The following is a 14,531-nucleotide window of genomic DNA, read 5'->3' as shown; positions in this document are numbered from 1 at the left end:
CATTTTCTTGTACTTCGATTTTGGTTCTGCGTAGGATTGAGATTGGATTCATAGTCAAACGTGGAACTGAATACCAGATCCCAACATGGATTCTTTTCTCTTAGCAAGCTCTAGTCAAATCAACTTTTCTTTTACACAAGGTCTTTATACAAATCTTCAACAAATTAATTTATGCACGACATTGCAAACGTTTTGCAATTCGAAATCAAACAGACCATTCCTGCAGTTTCATACAAAAGAAAGCCAAACAACATATCAATCCACAAACAAGAAGTTCTTCAATCTCAAAAGCCACTCAGCAGTAGCAATCCGGAGCTTCACTCCCAGCCCCTTGAAAAAGCTCTGAATCCACTACCCATTTTAAACACCAAGTCAATTCGACCAAATTAAGCTTTGTCAAAGAACCCTTCATACTTATCCACCATCGATGATGCAGCGGCTAGGATCTTGGCAACCATGTCTTCTTCCTCAAATTCGCTCTCCCACTTGTTGAATTTGCCTTCAAACTTCATAGTCGTCGACGTCTCTAAGATTCTGCACTCTATGGTAACGTCATCTTTCCATGACTGTAGAGATGTACTTTGGTCAAAGAATTCAAAATCAGTAACACTTCTCACTACAAGTGCTAAATCATCTAAGCGTCTCAAGCCCAACAGCTCCTGCAAGCTGGCTTCACCGACCAGGCCCTCGCTTTGCCAAGCATAGGAACTGCCTCCCATCTTGAGGATTTCCAGAAAACAGAGTCTGGGCAAGATCCCACTAGCAACTCTCTTGAGATGCACAGTGGCAAACATGTGCAGGCGCCTCAGCTGAGTCAGTTCACCAATTTCCACTGGTAGCTCTTCTATTGGGGTGGCTGAGAGATCAAGAGTGATCAGTTGCTTGAGAGCCCCTACACCTGTTATGTTTCTCAAGGACCTGCAGAAGTCCAAATCAAGCAACCGAAGCTTCACAAGATGAGAGATTGATCTTGGCAGAGAATCAATTCCTGTCCATGACAAATCTAGAAAGCGAAGTTCCGGCATTTGCTCAAAAAACTCTGGGGAGATCTTTCTCAGCTGATGGTTGCTACAGAGGTGCAGGCAAGTGAGATTGGGACAGTTTGGGTTCTGCTCAAGGCTTGTTATTTGGTTTTCTTTTAGTGATATCATCTCTGCTTCTTCCCATGCTTCTCTGTCTGGTGCTTCGAGTAGCTTTTGATCGATCTTCTTTATGAACTCTTTGGATTTGATAATTAGAGCTAGGTCCCTCATCACATCATTGAATTTAATAAGGCCTCCATCACGAACTTGGATCATACTTGCATCTCTTAGATCTGCTATCAGATGAGCCCCCTTCTCATAAGCCTCCAACAATGCCATTTCCTCTGTAAGGTCAATGTAGCCTTCATAAATCCACCAGTGTATCAGTTCTATCACATTGACCTCCTGTTTTTCTGCATAGAAAGAACAAGCTAAGAAGCATTTTCTTAGGAGTTCACTTTCCAAGTGATCGTAACTCAACTTCAAACGCAGGAACAACTTTTCGAAGATTCGCCTTGAAGGCCTGAAGTGCATCCAATCACCCAACATTCTCAGCCAAGAAACCTCATCGCTTCTGCCCGCCATAGCCTCCATTGTCGCTTTAAGTGCAAGAGGCATGCAATCACATTCTTTTGCAACTCGTTTAGCTATGGGCTCGATTGATGGCTGCTTCACGACGTCGCCGGCTGCTTCACAGATGTAGGTCCATGCATCTTCCTCAGTAAAACCAGGCACCCTGATATCAACCTGAGTGCCCATACGGTCACACAGTTTGCGGTTTCGAGTGATCACCAAGAGCTTGCAGCCATTTTCTTCGGTGGTTTCAGGAACTCCCAGCTCTTCTAAACTGATTGTTTCCCACAAGTCATCTAAGACGAGAAGGAACTTCTTCCCTCTCAGCCTCCTGTACAACAAGGCCGCAGCTTTCATGTCATCATCTTCACTATCAACCTTAATAACGCCTAGTTCCCTCATCAAATCATTTCTCAGAGTTCTCAAGCCGTCTTTGACGGTGAAGAAGAGGATAAAATCAAATATTTTATTTTTCAATTCATTTAAAGTTCCCAGTGCCGTCGTGACATTCAAGGTTTTGCCTGTTCCAGCCATGCCCCAGACTCCAATCTTTTGAATTGCCGGGTTTAAGAAGCATAGAATCAATTTTGCGTTGAGGCCAAGCTCACTGTCCTGTGATTCTTCGTTATTGGTGTCACGATTTTTTGAATCCTTTTTCCTGTTCTTTAGGCTAAAATGGCGTAACATGCCGGTAAATGTGCTCATGTCTGAGACAGAATGGGATGTGTCAATAGATCTGCAAAGGAGAGATATGTGCATGAGTTAATAACTTATCTCAACCTTGAAAAAACACCATCAATGAAGAAAGTCAGGTCTTTCCTCCATCCACATTCTTCACCCGATTTCAAGTAAAAAGACGTGCACATTGGCAGAGAAAAAACGATGTACAGGTGAGGAATGGAAGTCCTTGCTTTTCTCGCTAAGCGTTTCATCAGATAGATAGTTGGTTTGAGAGCAATGATGTTTTTTTTGTCCTAGTGATATTTTTTGCCCGAAGAACTTGACGTAGTTGGTCAGATTGATGGGCCGCTAATATTCTAGGCAGCTGCTGTGCTCTTATACTCTTATTTGGCTTAACGGTTCTAGCCTTTGCTATATATAAAAGAGAATATATTGTAATTCGGCTGATGAGAATTAAGTGAAATAGATCACTCAGTTCATGGATGTAGGCATCTAATAGCTGAACCACGTTATTCCACTCTTATTATGTTTCTATCTCAATCGAACATCTTGACAACAATGATAATACTACACGTTAGTTGACGAGTATATCAAACAGCCTTGAATGAGGGGCAGGAGAAAGGAAAGGGTTACAACCCTTGTTCAAGAGGTTTCCCCTCACATGAAGAAAGGAAGGAATTTTTTTTTTTTTGTAAACTAAGATGGTTAACGATGAATTTTGCATAATCTGTAAATTAAGATGGCTAAGAATGAGTTGGAGAAAAGGTATGGGGAGTGGCAAGCATGTTTGGTGTTTCTACATTTTTGGTCAAGGCATTCGATTGACAAACTGACGTGCGTTACAATTTAAGAGATTAAAATAGACTTGTTCACAATAGTAAAAATTATTTTATTTGAAATTAACAGGTCATGGTAATAATAATAAGATAATAACAATAGTAATAATAATAGTGAGAAATGGGTACCCCTTTGGCAAGTTATATTGCTTCGCACCAATGTTGCTAAAATCAATTGGAATCAAGCCAGAGTCGACCTATTTGATTAAATTTATGGAAAATAATATGGTTTTAGCATCGATTCGTGTCATGCCATTACTTAATTATACTTTTAGAGTTTTAAATTATCTTGTATTTTGTTATTGCTGAACGCCTTATGTTTTTTTTTTTTCTCTTAAGACTGATGAAACCTCATTGTTACTCCATTTCCCCAATTTGTTGTCAAATATTTGAACTTCTCTTATTTTTCTTTTTTTGTTTGATATATCTTTCGCTAATTTTGGAAAACCAAAGCTAATTTCAACCACAATTAGTCAAATGAATGGATTTGTTTCATTTAGGAAAATTTCGTTTAAATTACTCAAACTTTGAGCTGCTTACAGGATTTCTGTCAAGTATCCTAAAAATGGATTGCAGTAAATTATCTTGGACTTTTTTGACAAAAGTATGATTTAGTAGTAAATCAGCCATATGAATTCATAAATCTGACGAAATCCAATGAAATAATCTAAGACAAAGAGTTCTCCAAGGGGAAGACGTTTAGGAGATGGGAATCAGTTCCGGAGCCAGGAGATCCAAGTCAATGTTTGGTGTACTATGGAGCATATACATAGTATGGTATGTTACTGTTCCAATTGCCAAAAAACCCAAAGGGATCAAACTCAAATTGATAAGACACTTGTAATTAAACTCAATTTGGACTCACAGCAAAGTGAAATACCAGATCCAAATCTTTACTGATTATTGGATTCAGATATCCATCGGAAGCAGACACGAGTGGGCATAGAATCCAATTAATTATTAGATGTACAGATTCACAGCAAAATGAACTACAAGACCCAAATCTTTACTGGTTGCTAGATTCAGATATCCATCAGAATCAGATACCAATCGTATGCCACGGAGAATCCAACTAACTATTAAATCTCGTTTTCCTTACAGGATTTAAAACCTTGTCCTTGAACATGCGATTCAGGTTCATGAAATCTCTTGAACTTATTCCTATTTTTGCAAGTTACCCGGCCTATCATTTCAGCGTCGGAGTATACAATCCGGCGACGTCGATACTGTTATAAGGTCCTGACTCGTGATAATTCACCACAAATCTTTTGCCGGATTCTCCAAGATCAAAAGACTAAGGTTCAGTTTAATTAGTAACTAAGGAAACTCCTTTGACCACCCAAAGTAATCAACGTGTTCTAAGTTTAACTCAATAAAACGAATTACATGTAAAGTATCATTATATATCACAAAAGGTAATTGAATTACTTACCTTTAGGAGAGAGATGACGCAGAACGATGTAAGGAGAACCAAGATTTAAGTTAGAGGAATTAAGAGAGATGAATCCTACAATTGATCGATTGACTATATATAGCACATGGTAGTCATGCAGAATGTCGTTTATGTAGATTATTTATTGTTTGCTTATTCAAAGCAGAGAGGGAAGAGGTGACATTTTGAGATTAAACAAATGAAGGTAAACTAAAAAAAATGGGTTTCATTTGCCAAACCCAGGCATCCCTTGTGAGATTCGTTTGGTAAACAGTTGGCTTTCGTGCACTAACACGTTGAATACAAGCATTGTCGTCTGTGCTTTTCTTGGTCGAGAAGTTGCGCTCTTTGACCTGTTAAACGAAAGCGACATGGTGCGTTCCCAAAGACGAAACCGATAATACCAGAACCATGACAATGGCAGCTTAACTTCCAATTCATATGGCCCCTTCCGTGGTAAGAAAAATGAATGAGACACTTAAACGGTGACCCTGCAGTGTCATAGCTGACTCACATTTAAGACTAACATAGTCTTTGTTTCTCTCTCTCTCTCTCTTTAGAAGGAACCCAAAAAACAGGGTCTTCAGGGACACCTTCTCATCGTCGGAATCTGTGGCATGCTTTGTGCAGGGAGATGTTCACTTTGCTATTCGGCTACGGCACCGTCCTTCTTCATCTATTGCTGGGTGACTCTGTTGTTTCATCTGTCCACTCTCTCTCCACCTCTCTTATTATGTTTTATTGTGCTACTAACTTATATATTCCCTTTTTATATTTTGTTTATGTGATTTGTTTTTGTATTTAGGGGACTTCTTGTCCCTAAATTTTCTTATATATTTTTATTTATCGGCTCTCTCTCTCTCTCTCTCTCTCTCTCTCTCTATATATATATATATATATATATATATATATATATATATATATATATATATATAATGACTAGCTTTTTAGATAGAGTCACCCAGCCACATAATTTGTACCGTCTAACATGATGAATGGTTAAGAAAAAAGAAGAAGAAGAAGGTGATGGACATTTTCGTCATTTAATATTAGTTTACACATTATTTTCTTTGTTTTTCGCTCAACCATATGTCTGCTTTAGATGGATGACCTTCGTTAGATAGCAGAAAATAACATATAGACTAATTTTAAATGACAAAAATGCCTATCACTTTTTTCTTCTTTTTTCTTAACCATCCATCATATTAGACGGTGCATATTACATGGCTGGGTGACTCTAACTTTTCATAGTCACTGAGCCATCTAACCATGGTCATCCAATCTCAGAAAACAACAAGGAGAAAAAGGTGATGACTATCATCATTTAGTATTAGTTTATATCTTTTTTGTCCTTGTTTTTTTTTTCTCGACCATCTATGTACTTCAGGTGAATGGCCTTGGTTAGATGGCTGGTTGACTCTAGAGAATCAAAATTGTCATTCACTGACTATTATCATCAAGAACTCATTGCAATTCTTAATTAAAAAGCAGAGATGAATTTATCAATACCCATACTATGGAGACGAGTTGGGGTAATTGGCTAGTGACCCAGAATGTCAGTATTATGAATATAAAAAGGAAAACAAGAAATAAACATTTATCTTTCATTGTCAATGAGTAATGAAATATCAGCAGTTATCTCTTTTCTCGTGTGATAAATCTTGGCGTCGAAGGCTAAAGTATCGTCTCAAATGGATTGGATCTGGAAAGAGATTTAGAAGATGATATTTCACATTTTACTTGTTCCAAAAAATGCAGTGTTCTTGTTACCAAACGCCCCTTCAGTAACATGGGTACAGGGGTATGCAGAAAGGCAACTGGGTACATGTTGAATCGGGTCTAGTTAATGGTACAAGCACTAGTAAAGTTTCAATCTTTCTTTGACTCTTAAAAGAATGCTTCTCTAGTTTCAACGTTGTGTTTTGGCTATTTACCGTGCAAAGAAACATATTATGTACTAGAACAGTTCTCTTTGAGATCATCATGATTCATTAAAATTCTAATTGATATAGATTCCTCCAGGAAACCGTGTAATTAGCCAAATAAAAAACATTATTGAAGAATATTTGCTAAGCACATATATAGAAACAAGTTATAAGGTATTCAAGAACCTTCCACGTTTTTCCATGGTAGATGCTCTAGAGAGTAAGGGACTCTCCCATTCTCCTCTTCAGTAGCAGTCGTTCAAGTGTGAAAATCAATGTCAAAGTTTATGTGTGCTGAGTGTGTTGATAGACGGCTGGTGAGGGGTTCAAATCTTACGCAAGATACAATCTTACTAGGCCTACGTAGGTAAAAGTTTGTAGGTTCAAAGGCCGTTTTCGTTATATTAAAGCCGTTCTATAAATCCAATTGCAGAATGACGTCCAATTGTTTAAATTCTAAAATATAAAAGAAAAAAATGTAAGTTTATGATGTCGCGTGTGTGTTTGGATGAAAACAAGTAGCTGTCAAACTCATATAATAGATTTTGATGGGAATCATAGAGCTACCAATTCCAAAACCCAAGGAGATCAGATGGTAAAAATTAAGTTGTAAATGTAGAAACCAAATTGTTTTTTCAAGAGTTTGAAATATGCTTCAAAGGATGAGAGAGGGAAAGAAAAAGAGAAAGAAGGAAACAAATGAGATTCCTTAAATGAAACTCCTGTTTGGGATAAGAATTTTGAACTCTTAAAAATACAATTGCCTTGTATATTTGCAATTTAATCTTAACAGCTGAATCTTTTTGGAATCGATTGCTAGATAATTCCGACCAAATTAGTATATGAGAGTCTATAGCTACTTTTATTCTCTCTCTCTCTCTCTCTCTCTCGCTCTCTCTCTCTCTCTCTCTCTCTCTCTCTCTCTCTATATATATATATATATATATATATATATATATATATATATATATATATATATATATATATATATATATCCTTCTTTCAGTGACGGCTCCTGGCTGTCTAGCAATTTGACCAATTCTCGCGTTGTCTTTCACAAATTTAACCGTAAAATGAATATGAAATATCCAAGAATGCATGCTCAGGAAAAAAATGAAAATCTTACATATAAATTGGGTTTTGAAAGAGTTTTAACATTGATAGTTTTAACTTCTTTGTTCATAAAATTGATTTATACAGCGATCTTTACAATTTTAACATTAGTTTTTAACATGCCACACATGTCATTTCTGATCAGCTACTAAAAGATTACAAAGTTTAATAGCGTATCCCTTATATCAAGGCAGAAGAATGTGGACAACTGAATAAGCAAGAGCAGGTAAACGAGAGGAAGGGCGTGGCTATTAAACTGCCAGTCATGACTCTGACGGACATTTATCTCTTGCCCATGGTTGATCCTGTTAGCATGCCTCCATTAGGTACACCACCACCTTGGGGGCATCTCTAAGAAATTTGGAAGGAAGTTGGTGCCAAGAAAGCATCCAAGAGGCATTCAATAAAAATAATGAATATTCCACATTCTATTGCTAATGAATATTCCAAATGGTCGGCATCTGCGGGATGGGCGGGATCGGCAAGACCACCCTTGCCAAAGCAGTCTATAACAGATTACATTCCAGTTTCGAAGCCTGCAGCTTTCTTGCAAACGTCCGAGAAGTATCATCACATGCCAATGGCGTTGTCACCTTGCAAGAACAGCTGCTCCGTGACATTTTCAGGGACAATAAAACACGTATAAGCAACAAGGACGAAGGCATCAGCCAAATCAGAAGACGAATTGGTGGTAAGAAAGTTCTTATTGTTATCGACGACGTTGATCATAAAGATCGACTTGACGAATTGGCTGGTAGTCGAGATTGGTTTGGTGGTAAAAGCAGAATCATCATCACCACTAGAGATGAAAAGGTGCTAAGTTCGCGGCTGCATGTCATCTACAAGCTTGCAGAATTGGATTGTGCCCAATCGCTTCAACTTTTCAGTTGGCATGCGTTTGGGCAGCCTGAGCCAAGGCCGGAATACGGCGAATTGTCGGAGAAAGTTGTTGCTGGTGGTTTACCTTTATGCCTTAAAGTATTTGGGTCGCTCTTCTATGATATCGAAAGTTTTGACGAATGGAACTCGATGTTGGAAAAGCTGAAAAGAGTCCAAGATAAAGAAGTTCATGAGAGATTGAGAATTAGCTACGACGGACTTGATGAGGAAACAAAGTGCATATTCTTGGATATAGCATGTTTTTTCATTGGGAAGGACAGAAAGAATGCGGTTTCCATGTGGAAAGGTTCTAAACTCTCCAATTCCTGCAATTCGAATCTTAGAGCGTAAATCTCTCATCAGAATAAGTGATAAGACGGGGGAGTTTGAAATGCATGATCAAATTCGAGACATGGGAAGACAGATTGTTCGGCAGCAAAGCTCAGTGCCGAGCAGGTAATGGGAAAATGAGGAAACGTTAAACGTGCTACAGGAAAAACAAGTATCAGCTCCATATTGTTCTTTCTTTTCTTTTCTTTTAGTTAATAATGCAGAAAGTTTGATGCCATTTCTTTACTGATGGACGAGTGCAGCCTTCATAAAATGGAAAACTTGAGGGAATGTTTTATTATTGTCAGCAGTTACGGATGCGTTTGGATGTTTCTCTTAAAAAAACGTGTTTGGATGTATACCAAAATTAAATGCCTCTGTGCATTTATCTTTGAAGTAAGAGAACATTTTCAAATGCACTTAAAAATATTTATTTGGGTAAAATGAGTTGAAAATTTTCGGCTACAAAGGCTTTGATTTTTTTTTTTGACCTACCTCCCTTTCGGGTATTAAATATTTTATTTTGAGCCTTATTTGTTGGTGACAAAAATGTTATTTTACCTCCAAGTAGAGAGAAATTTCGTCTTCCTCAATACAATGCGTACCTAGAGATTGTTTTCTTACTATAACTTGCCTTTTTTCTTTTGAAGCTTGATCCAAATGAGCTTAAGGGCTCTTGAAAATTTCCAAACAAAACATGAAAAGTACTCCTGCATTCGTGTCGTACTGAGGTTAAGGCTGGCCACAAGTGAATTCATGCTTGAGGTTCAGTTTAGGTCTAGGACATTGCAGTATTCAGACCTGCATCATTTTCATTTTGCTGATACGCGAGTCTCATAGTTGTTTCAGGCATGGTCATTTGGCCAATTGAATGTCCTCGATCTTGGGCGGTGCAAGAACCTTAGGGGAACTCCAGATTTTAGGTGGATACCGAACGTAGCCAAGTTGATATTTGATGGATGCACCAGTTTGAGACGAGTCGATGAATCCATCGGCCACCTCCGTAGCCTGGTTTGCTTGAACCTGAGAGAGTGCTCTTCTCTGGAGCAAATACCTGATACCATCTCTCGCTTCAGTTGCTTGGAGACGCTGGACCTTCACGGATACTCCAATGTTTCAACCTTGCCAGAGAATTTGGGAAATTTGACATCATTGAAGAACCTCATCCTCAACGCTACCAATCTAACAGGTTTGCCTGAATCTGTGACGCTCATGGTGAATCTGAAGTTGCTATCTTTATGCCGGTGCCGGTCGCTGAAGCAACTCCCGAAACTGATCGGAAGGCTGAAATCCTTAACGGAGTTCCAAATAAGTCAAGGGGAGATACCAAGTATTCCGGAATCCATCGGCCTCTTGACCAACCTCCGGAAACTGAAAATTGAAGGATGCAGCTCACTCGTTGCTTTGCCAGCTTCCATCAGATCGCTGGAAAACCTTGAGGACTTATCAATTGAGGGCTGCAAAGGCATCAGAGACATCCCTGATTTCTTCGGAGGTATATTGAAACTGAAAAGGCTAAGCATGGGAGGTACTGATCTCTTGAAAGCGCTTCCTTCAAGTTTCTTCCATCTCCGCTCACTGGAGAGATGGAGTTTCTCTTCCATCGGCCAGCAGTTCGAGTGGGCAGGTGGGGCTGACTTCAGTCATCTCTCTTCGTTAACTCACGTGGACTTCAGCCCGCATTTTGTGAGCTACAGTTATGCATGCCGCGGCTTGCACTCAGGCTTGGACACCTTCCCTCTACTTGAGAGCCTCGACTTAAGCAGATGTCGCGATGTTGGTAGCATACCGAAACTCCCACTTGTTGGGATAAAAAACGGATAGGACACGAATCTACTAAAATTGATTCAACAACAAAATATATCCCAAATCGATCATGTAATGAGCAACGAATCAACTACCAAGCAATCCAAGCAAAGTAATCACAATCACAAACTGCACAAGAAGATTTTTACGTGGAAAACCCCTCAAAAACAATGAGGGTAAAAACCACAGGGTACTACGACTAAAACTCAATCCACTATAATCAATGATATAACTATCCCACGATGGGCTATACAAAGCCAACCCTCAAACAATAATATCTCATCAAAACTATATGAGAAAAGAAGAGAAATATCACTGATGGATTGGGAGGAGATGCGTCTGGCTTCCTTCTTGGAATCGAATTTTGCTCGAGCCAAGTGCTCGCAACCTTCTCTTCCTTGCCTTCCTCTTCTCATTCTCTCCTTTCCTCTTCTCCTTCTCTCTTGTTGTGTAGCCACATGAATTGCTCCCCCTTTCTTTTCCTTTTCCCAAAAGAAAACCCTAAAAGAGAGAGAGACGTAAGAAAAGAATGGGGGGCACCATCGGGTGCCCTCCCCTTTATTTCTCCCGCCCGTCACTTAAGTGACGGGCCGGGTCAGGTCTTCTCTTGAGGCTGGACCCGACCCAACAAACTCCCCCTCCAACTTCAAGAGAGGAAACATACCTGCAAAATGAACAAAATTAATATGCTGCCTTAAAGGCAGTCGTCCCAACTAAGTCTCTACACATATCATGCTTCTCTTTAGGTAGAAATTTTGTCATTATATCTGTAGGATTATTATCTATATGGATCTCGACTCTAGAACATCACGTATCTTATGATACCTCACATCTATATGCTTTGACCTTGCATAAAAGGTAGAATTCTTTCCAAGGTGAATAACACTCTGACTGTCACAGTAAAACTCATACTCGTCTTAACTGAACTAAAGTTCCTGCATGAACTTCTTCATCCATAGGAGCTCTTTGCTCGCCTCTATAGCTGCAATAAACTCTGCTTCAGTAGTAGATAATGCTACACATTTTTGAAGTCTGGATTGCCAAGAAACTGCACCACCTACATATGTCAATAAATATATGGATATAGATCTTCTCCCATCACTGTCTCGTGCCATGTCTGAATCTGTATAGTCAACAAGAATAGATTTTCCTGCCCCAAAACAAAGTGAAAAACTGCTAGTCCCACGAAGATATCTCAAAATTTATTTAACTGCTTCCCAGTGTTTCTTTCCAGGATTTGAGACAAACCGACTAACAACTTCAATTGAATGAGCAATATCAGGTCTAGTACATACCATAGCATACATCAGACTACTTGTGGCTGAGGCATATGGAATCTTCTCCATATCTTCCTTTTATGAATCTGTCATTGGACTCTTCTTGGTGCTCAACTTGAAATGCGGTGCAAAAGGGGTGCTAACAGGTTTTGCCTTGTCCATGTGAAATCTTTAAAGTACCTTTTCAATGTACTTCTCCTGAGATAGCCATAGCTTCTTCGACTTCCTATCTTGCGTGGTCTTCATACCCAAAATCTGACTAGCAGTCCCAAGTCTTTCATAGCGAAAGGCTTGCTCAACTCCTTTTTCAAGCTTGAAATTCTCGATATATTGTTTCCAACGATAAGCATGTCATCAACATAAATCAACAAAATGATAAAATCATCACCTGAGAATTTCTTCACGAAGACGCAGTGATATAAAGTAGTCTTGGTATAGTCATACTCTCCCATAAATGACTCGAACTTCTTGTACCACTGCCTAGGTGTCTGCTTCAGACCATACAAGTTTTCTTTAATCTGCAAACATGGTTTTCTTTACCTTTCACAAGAAAACCTTCGGGTTGCATCATGTAAATTTCCTCATCAAGATCACCATGAAAAAAAACTATCTTCACATCCATCTGCTCGATCTCCAAATCAAGACTGACTGCCAAACTAAGAACAATTCTGATATACGACATCTTGACCACCGGTGTGAATATCTCGTCAAAGTCAACTCCTTTCCTCTGATTGAACCCCTTCACAACCAACCTAGCTTTGTATCTTGGGTTTAGAGAGTTTTCATCATGCTTCACTCTAAAAACGCATTTGTTTCAAAATGTCCTTTTGCCTTGGGGCATTTCCACAAGCTTGAAGGTGTGGTTGTCGTAAAGTGACTGCATCTCATCTTTCATGGCTTCCATCCACTTTTCCTTGTGCACATCATGCATAGCTTCTTCATAGCATTTAGGCTCACCACTGTCCGTCAACAAAATATAGTCATGTGCGGGATATCTAGTTGAGGAACGCCGCTCCCTCGTGGATCTCCATTGCCGATCTACATCTGAGGAAGAACCCTCCAAATTATGATTGTCACCTTCGTCATCTGAATTAGGAATATATGACATGTCTATTTGTTCTTCTCTATCATGCATCTGCCCAATAGACTCATCTGGTACTACTTTTGGAGCGTTCTGCAAGGGAATAGGCTCCACATCAACTGGCTGATAGCTGCTATGAGAAGAATCATTTACTGTTTTATGAATATCCTCAATATCCTGATCTTCAGCAAATACCATATCCCTGCTTCTGACAAGGTTCTTCCCAACTGGATCATACAATATGTAACCAAATTCATCATGGCCATAACCCAAAAACACGCACTGCCTGCTTTTTTATTCTAACTTTGATCTCTCATCCTTTGGTATATGCACAAATGCCTTGCATCCAAATACACGTAAGTGCTCACAGGATACATCCTTTCCATACCAAACTCTGTTAGGAACATCATCATCCAAAGGAACATGTGGAGACAAGTTAATCACATAAGCAGCAGTATGCAAAGCTTTATACCAAAAAGAATCAGATAATTTAGCTTCAGATAGAAGACATTTAGCCCTCTCCATGAGTGCCCTGTTCATTCTTTCTACCACACCATTCAACTGAGGAGACTTAGGTGGAGTCTTAGGTAGAGTCTTCTGGTACCTGATGTCATGAGATCTGCAATACTCATCAAATAAACCAATATACTCTCTCCCATTATCGCTGTGAACACACTTCAGCTTCTTTTCTGACTGCCTTTCAACCAGTGCATAAAAGTCCTTAAAAACACCAAGGACTTGGTCTTTCCTCTTTAAAGAATAGACCCAAACTTTCCTGGAAAAATCATCAATAAATGTAACGAAATAAAGTGCACCACCATGTAAATTTACTTTCATTGGACCGCATACATCTGTATGAACCAACTCAAGTGCTACTGACTTTCTGGAAGGTGGATGACTCTTGAAAGAGACCCGCGTCTGCTTTCCTGCAAAACAATGACTGCATTTGTCAAGTTTATCCTTCTTTACATCTTCTAGAAGATTCTTCTTGATCAAGAATTTCAGTCCCTTGTCACTCATATGTCTCAGCCTCCTATGCCAAAACTCAATAGATTCCTCATCTTGTGTCACATGTACCATGTCTCTGGAAATCAATGCCTGCATAGTATAAAGATTATTGCTGCATCTTTTGCCTCGAGCAATAATTAAGGAACCTCTGGTAAGCTTCCATGCTCACGTCTGTCAGCTTCAATAGAGCTTCATTCGCATTCTTCAGAATGACGTCGCTTCTGCCTACAACATAAGACAAAGAACCATTATCCATTCTCAAAGTGCCAAAATCACCAGAAATATATGAAGAGAAAAAATCCTTATGGGACGTAACAAGAAAAGCTGAACCACTATCAACAAGCCAACAAGTATCATCTCTCGCAACATTAACCATGACAGCATTACAAACAATGAACATTTCATGTTGTGCAGCAGCTGCGACATTATCATCTCGGTCATTTTTCTTCTCCTGTTTCTCTCCAATTTTATTCTCCTTCTTCAATTGGAAGCAGTACTTCTTTATGTGTCCTTTCTTTCCACAGTGGTGGCATTCCAAATTCTTATATCTCGATTTAGACTTGCTTCT

General features: G+C 39.1%; 3 protein-coding genes across 3 annotated transcripts; 2 read left to right on the top strand and 1 right to left on the bottom strand.

Annotated features, from left to right (window-relative positions):
- Positions 1–386: 386 nt before the first annotated feature.
- On the bottom strand, positions 387–2,282 carry LOC116263677 (probable disease resistance protein At4g27220). The gene has a single exon (XM_031643409.1). It carries the CDS (start codon positions 2,280–2,282, stop codon positions 387–389), a length of 1,896 nt encoding a protein of 631 aa, XP_031499269.1.
- Positions 2,283–8,050: 5,768 nt separating this feature from the next.
- On the top strand, positions 8,051–8,812 carry LOC116263676 (disease resistance protein Roq1-like). The gene has a single exon (XM_031643408.1). The coding sequence runs from the start codon at positions 8,051–8,053 to the stop codon at positions 8,810–8,812; it is 762 nt and encodes a 253-aa protein (XP_031499268.1).
- A 61-nt stretch (positions 8,813–8,873) lies between these two features.
- LOC116263675 (disease resistance protein RPV1-like) lies at positions 8,874–10,615 on the top strand. Its single transcript, XM_031643406.1, has 3 exons — positions 8,874–8,917; positions 9,442–9,556; positions 9,641–10,615. The coding sequence occupies exons 1-3, from the start codon at positions 8,874–8,876 to the stop codon at positions 10,613–10,615; spliced, it is 1,134 nt and encodes a 377-aa protein (XP_031499266.1).
- The last annotated feature ends 3,916 nt before the right edge of the window (positions 10,616–14,531 follow it).

The sequence above is a fragment of the Nymphaea colorata genome, chromosome 11, assembly GCF_008831285.2.
Source record: "Nymphaea colorata isolate Beijing-Zhang1983 chromosome 11, ASM883128v2, whole genome shotgun sequence".
Taxonomy (NCBI): Eukaryota; Viridiplantae; Streptophyta; class Magnoliopsida; order Nymphaeales; family Nymphaeaceae; genus Nymphaea; species Nymphaea colorata.
Note: the sequence above shows the minus strand (reverse complement) of the source record. Positions and strands in the feature narration are given on the sequence as shown.

Excerpts from the sequence above, each read along its gene's own strand:
- LOC116263675 (XM_031643406.1), top strand. The coding sequence starts at position 8,874 with ATGGGAAGACAGATTGTTCGGCAGCAAAGCTCAGTGCCGAGCAG. Across the intron at positions 8,918-9,441 it reads CAAAGCTCAGTGCCGAGCAG|CTTGATCCAAATGAGCTTAA; the intron begins GTAATGGGAAAA and ends TTTCTTTTGAAG. Across the intron at positions 9,557-9,640 it reads CAAGTGAATTCATGCTTGAG|GCATGGTCATTTGGCCAATT; the intron begins GTTCAGTTTAGG and ends TAGTTGTTTCAG.
- LOC116263676 (XM_031643408.1), top strand. The coding sequence starts at position 8,051 with ATGGGCGGGATCGGCAAGACCACCCTTGCCAAAGCAGTCTATAACAGA.
- LOC116263677 (XM_031643409.1), bottom strand. The coding sequence starts at position 2,282 with ATGTTACGCCATTTTAGCCTAAAGAACAGGAAAAAGGATTCAAAAAAT.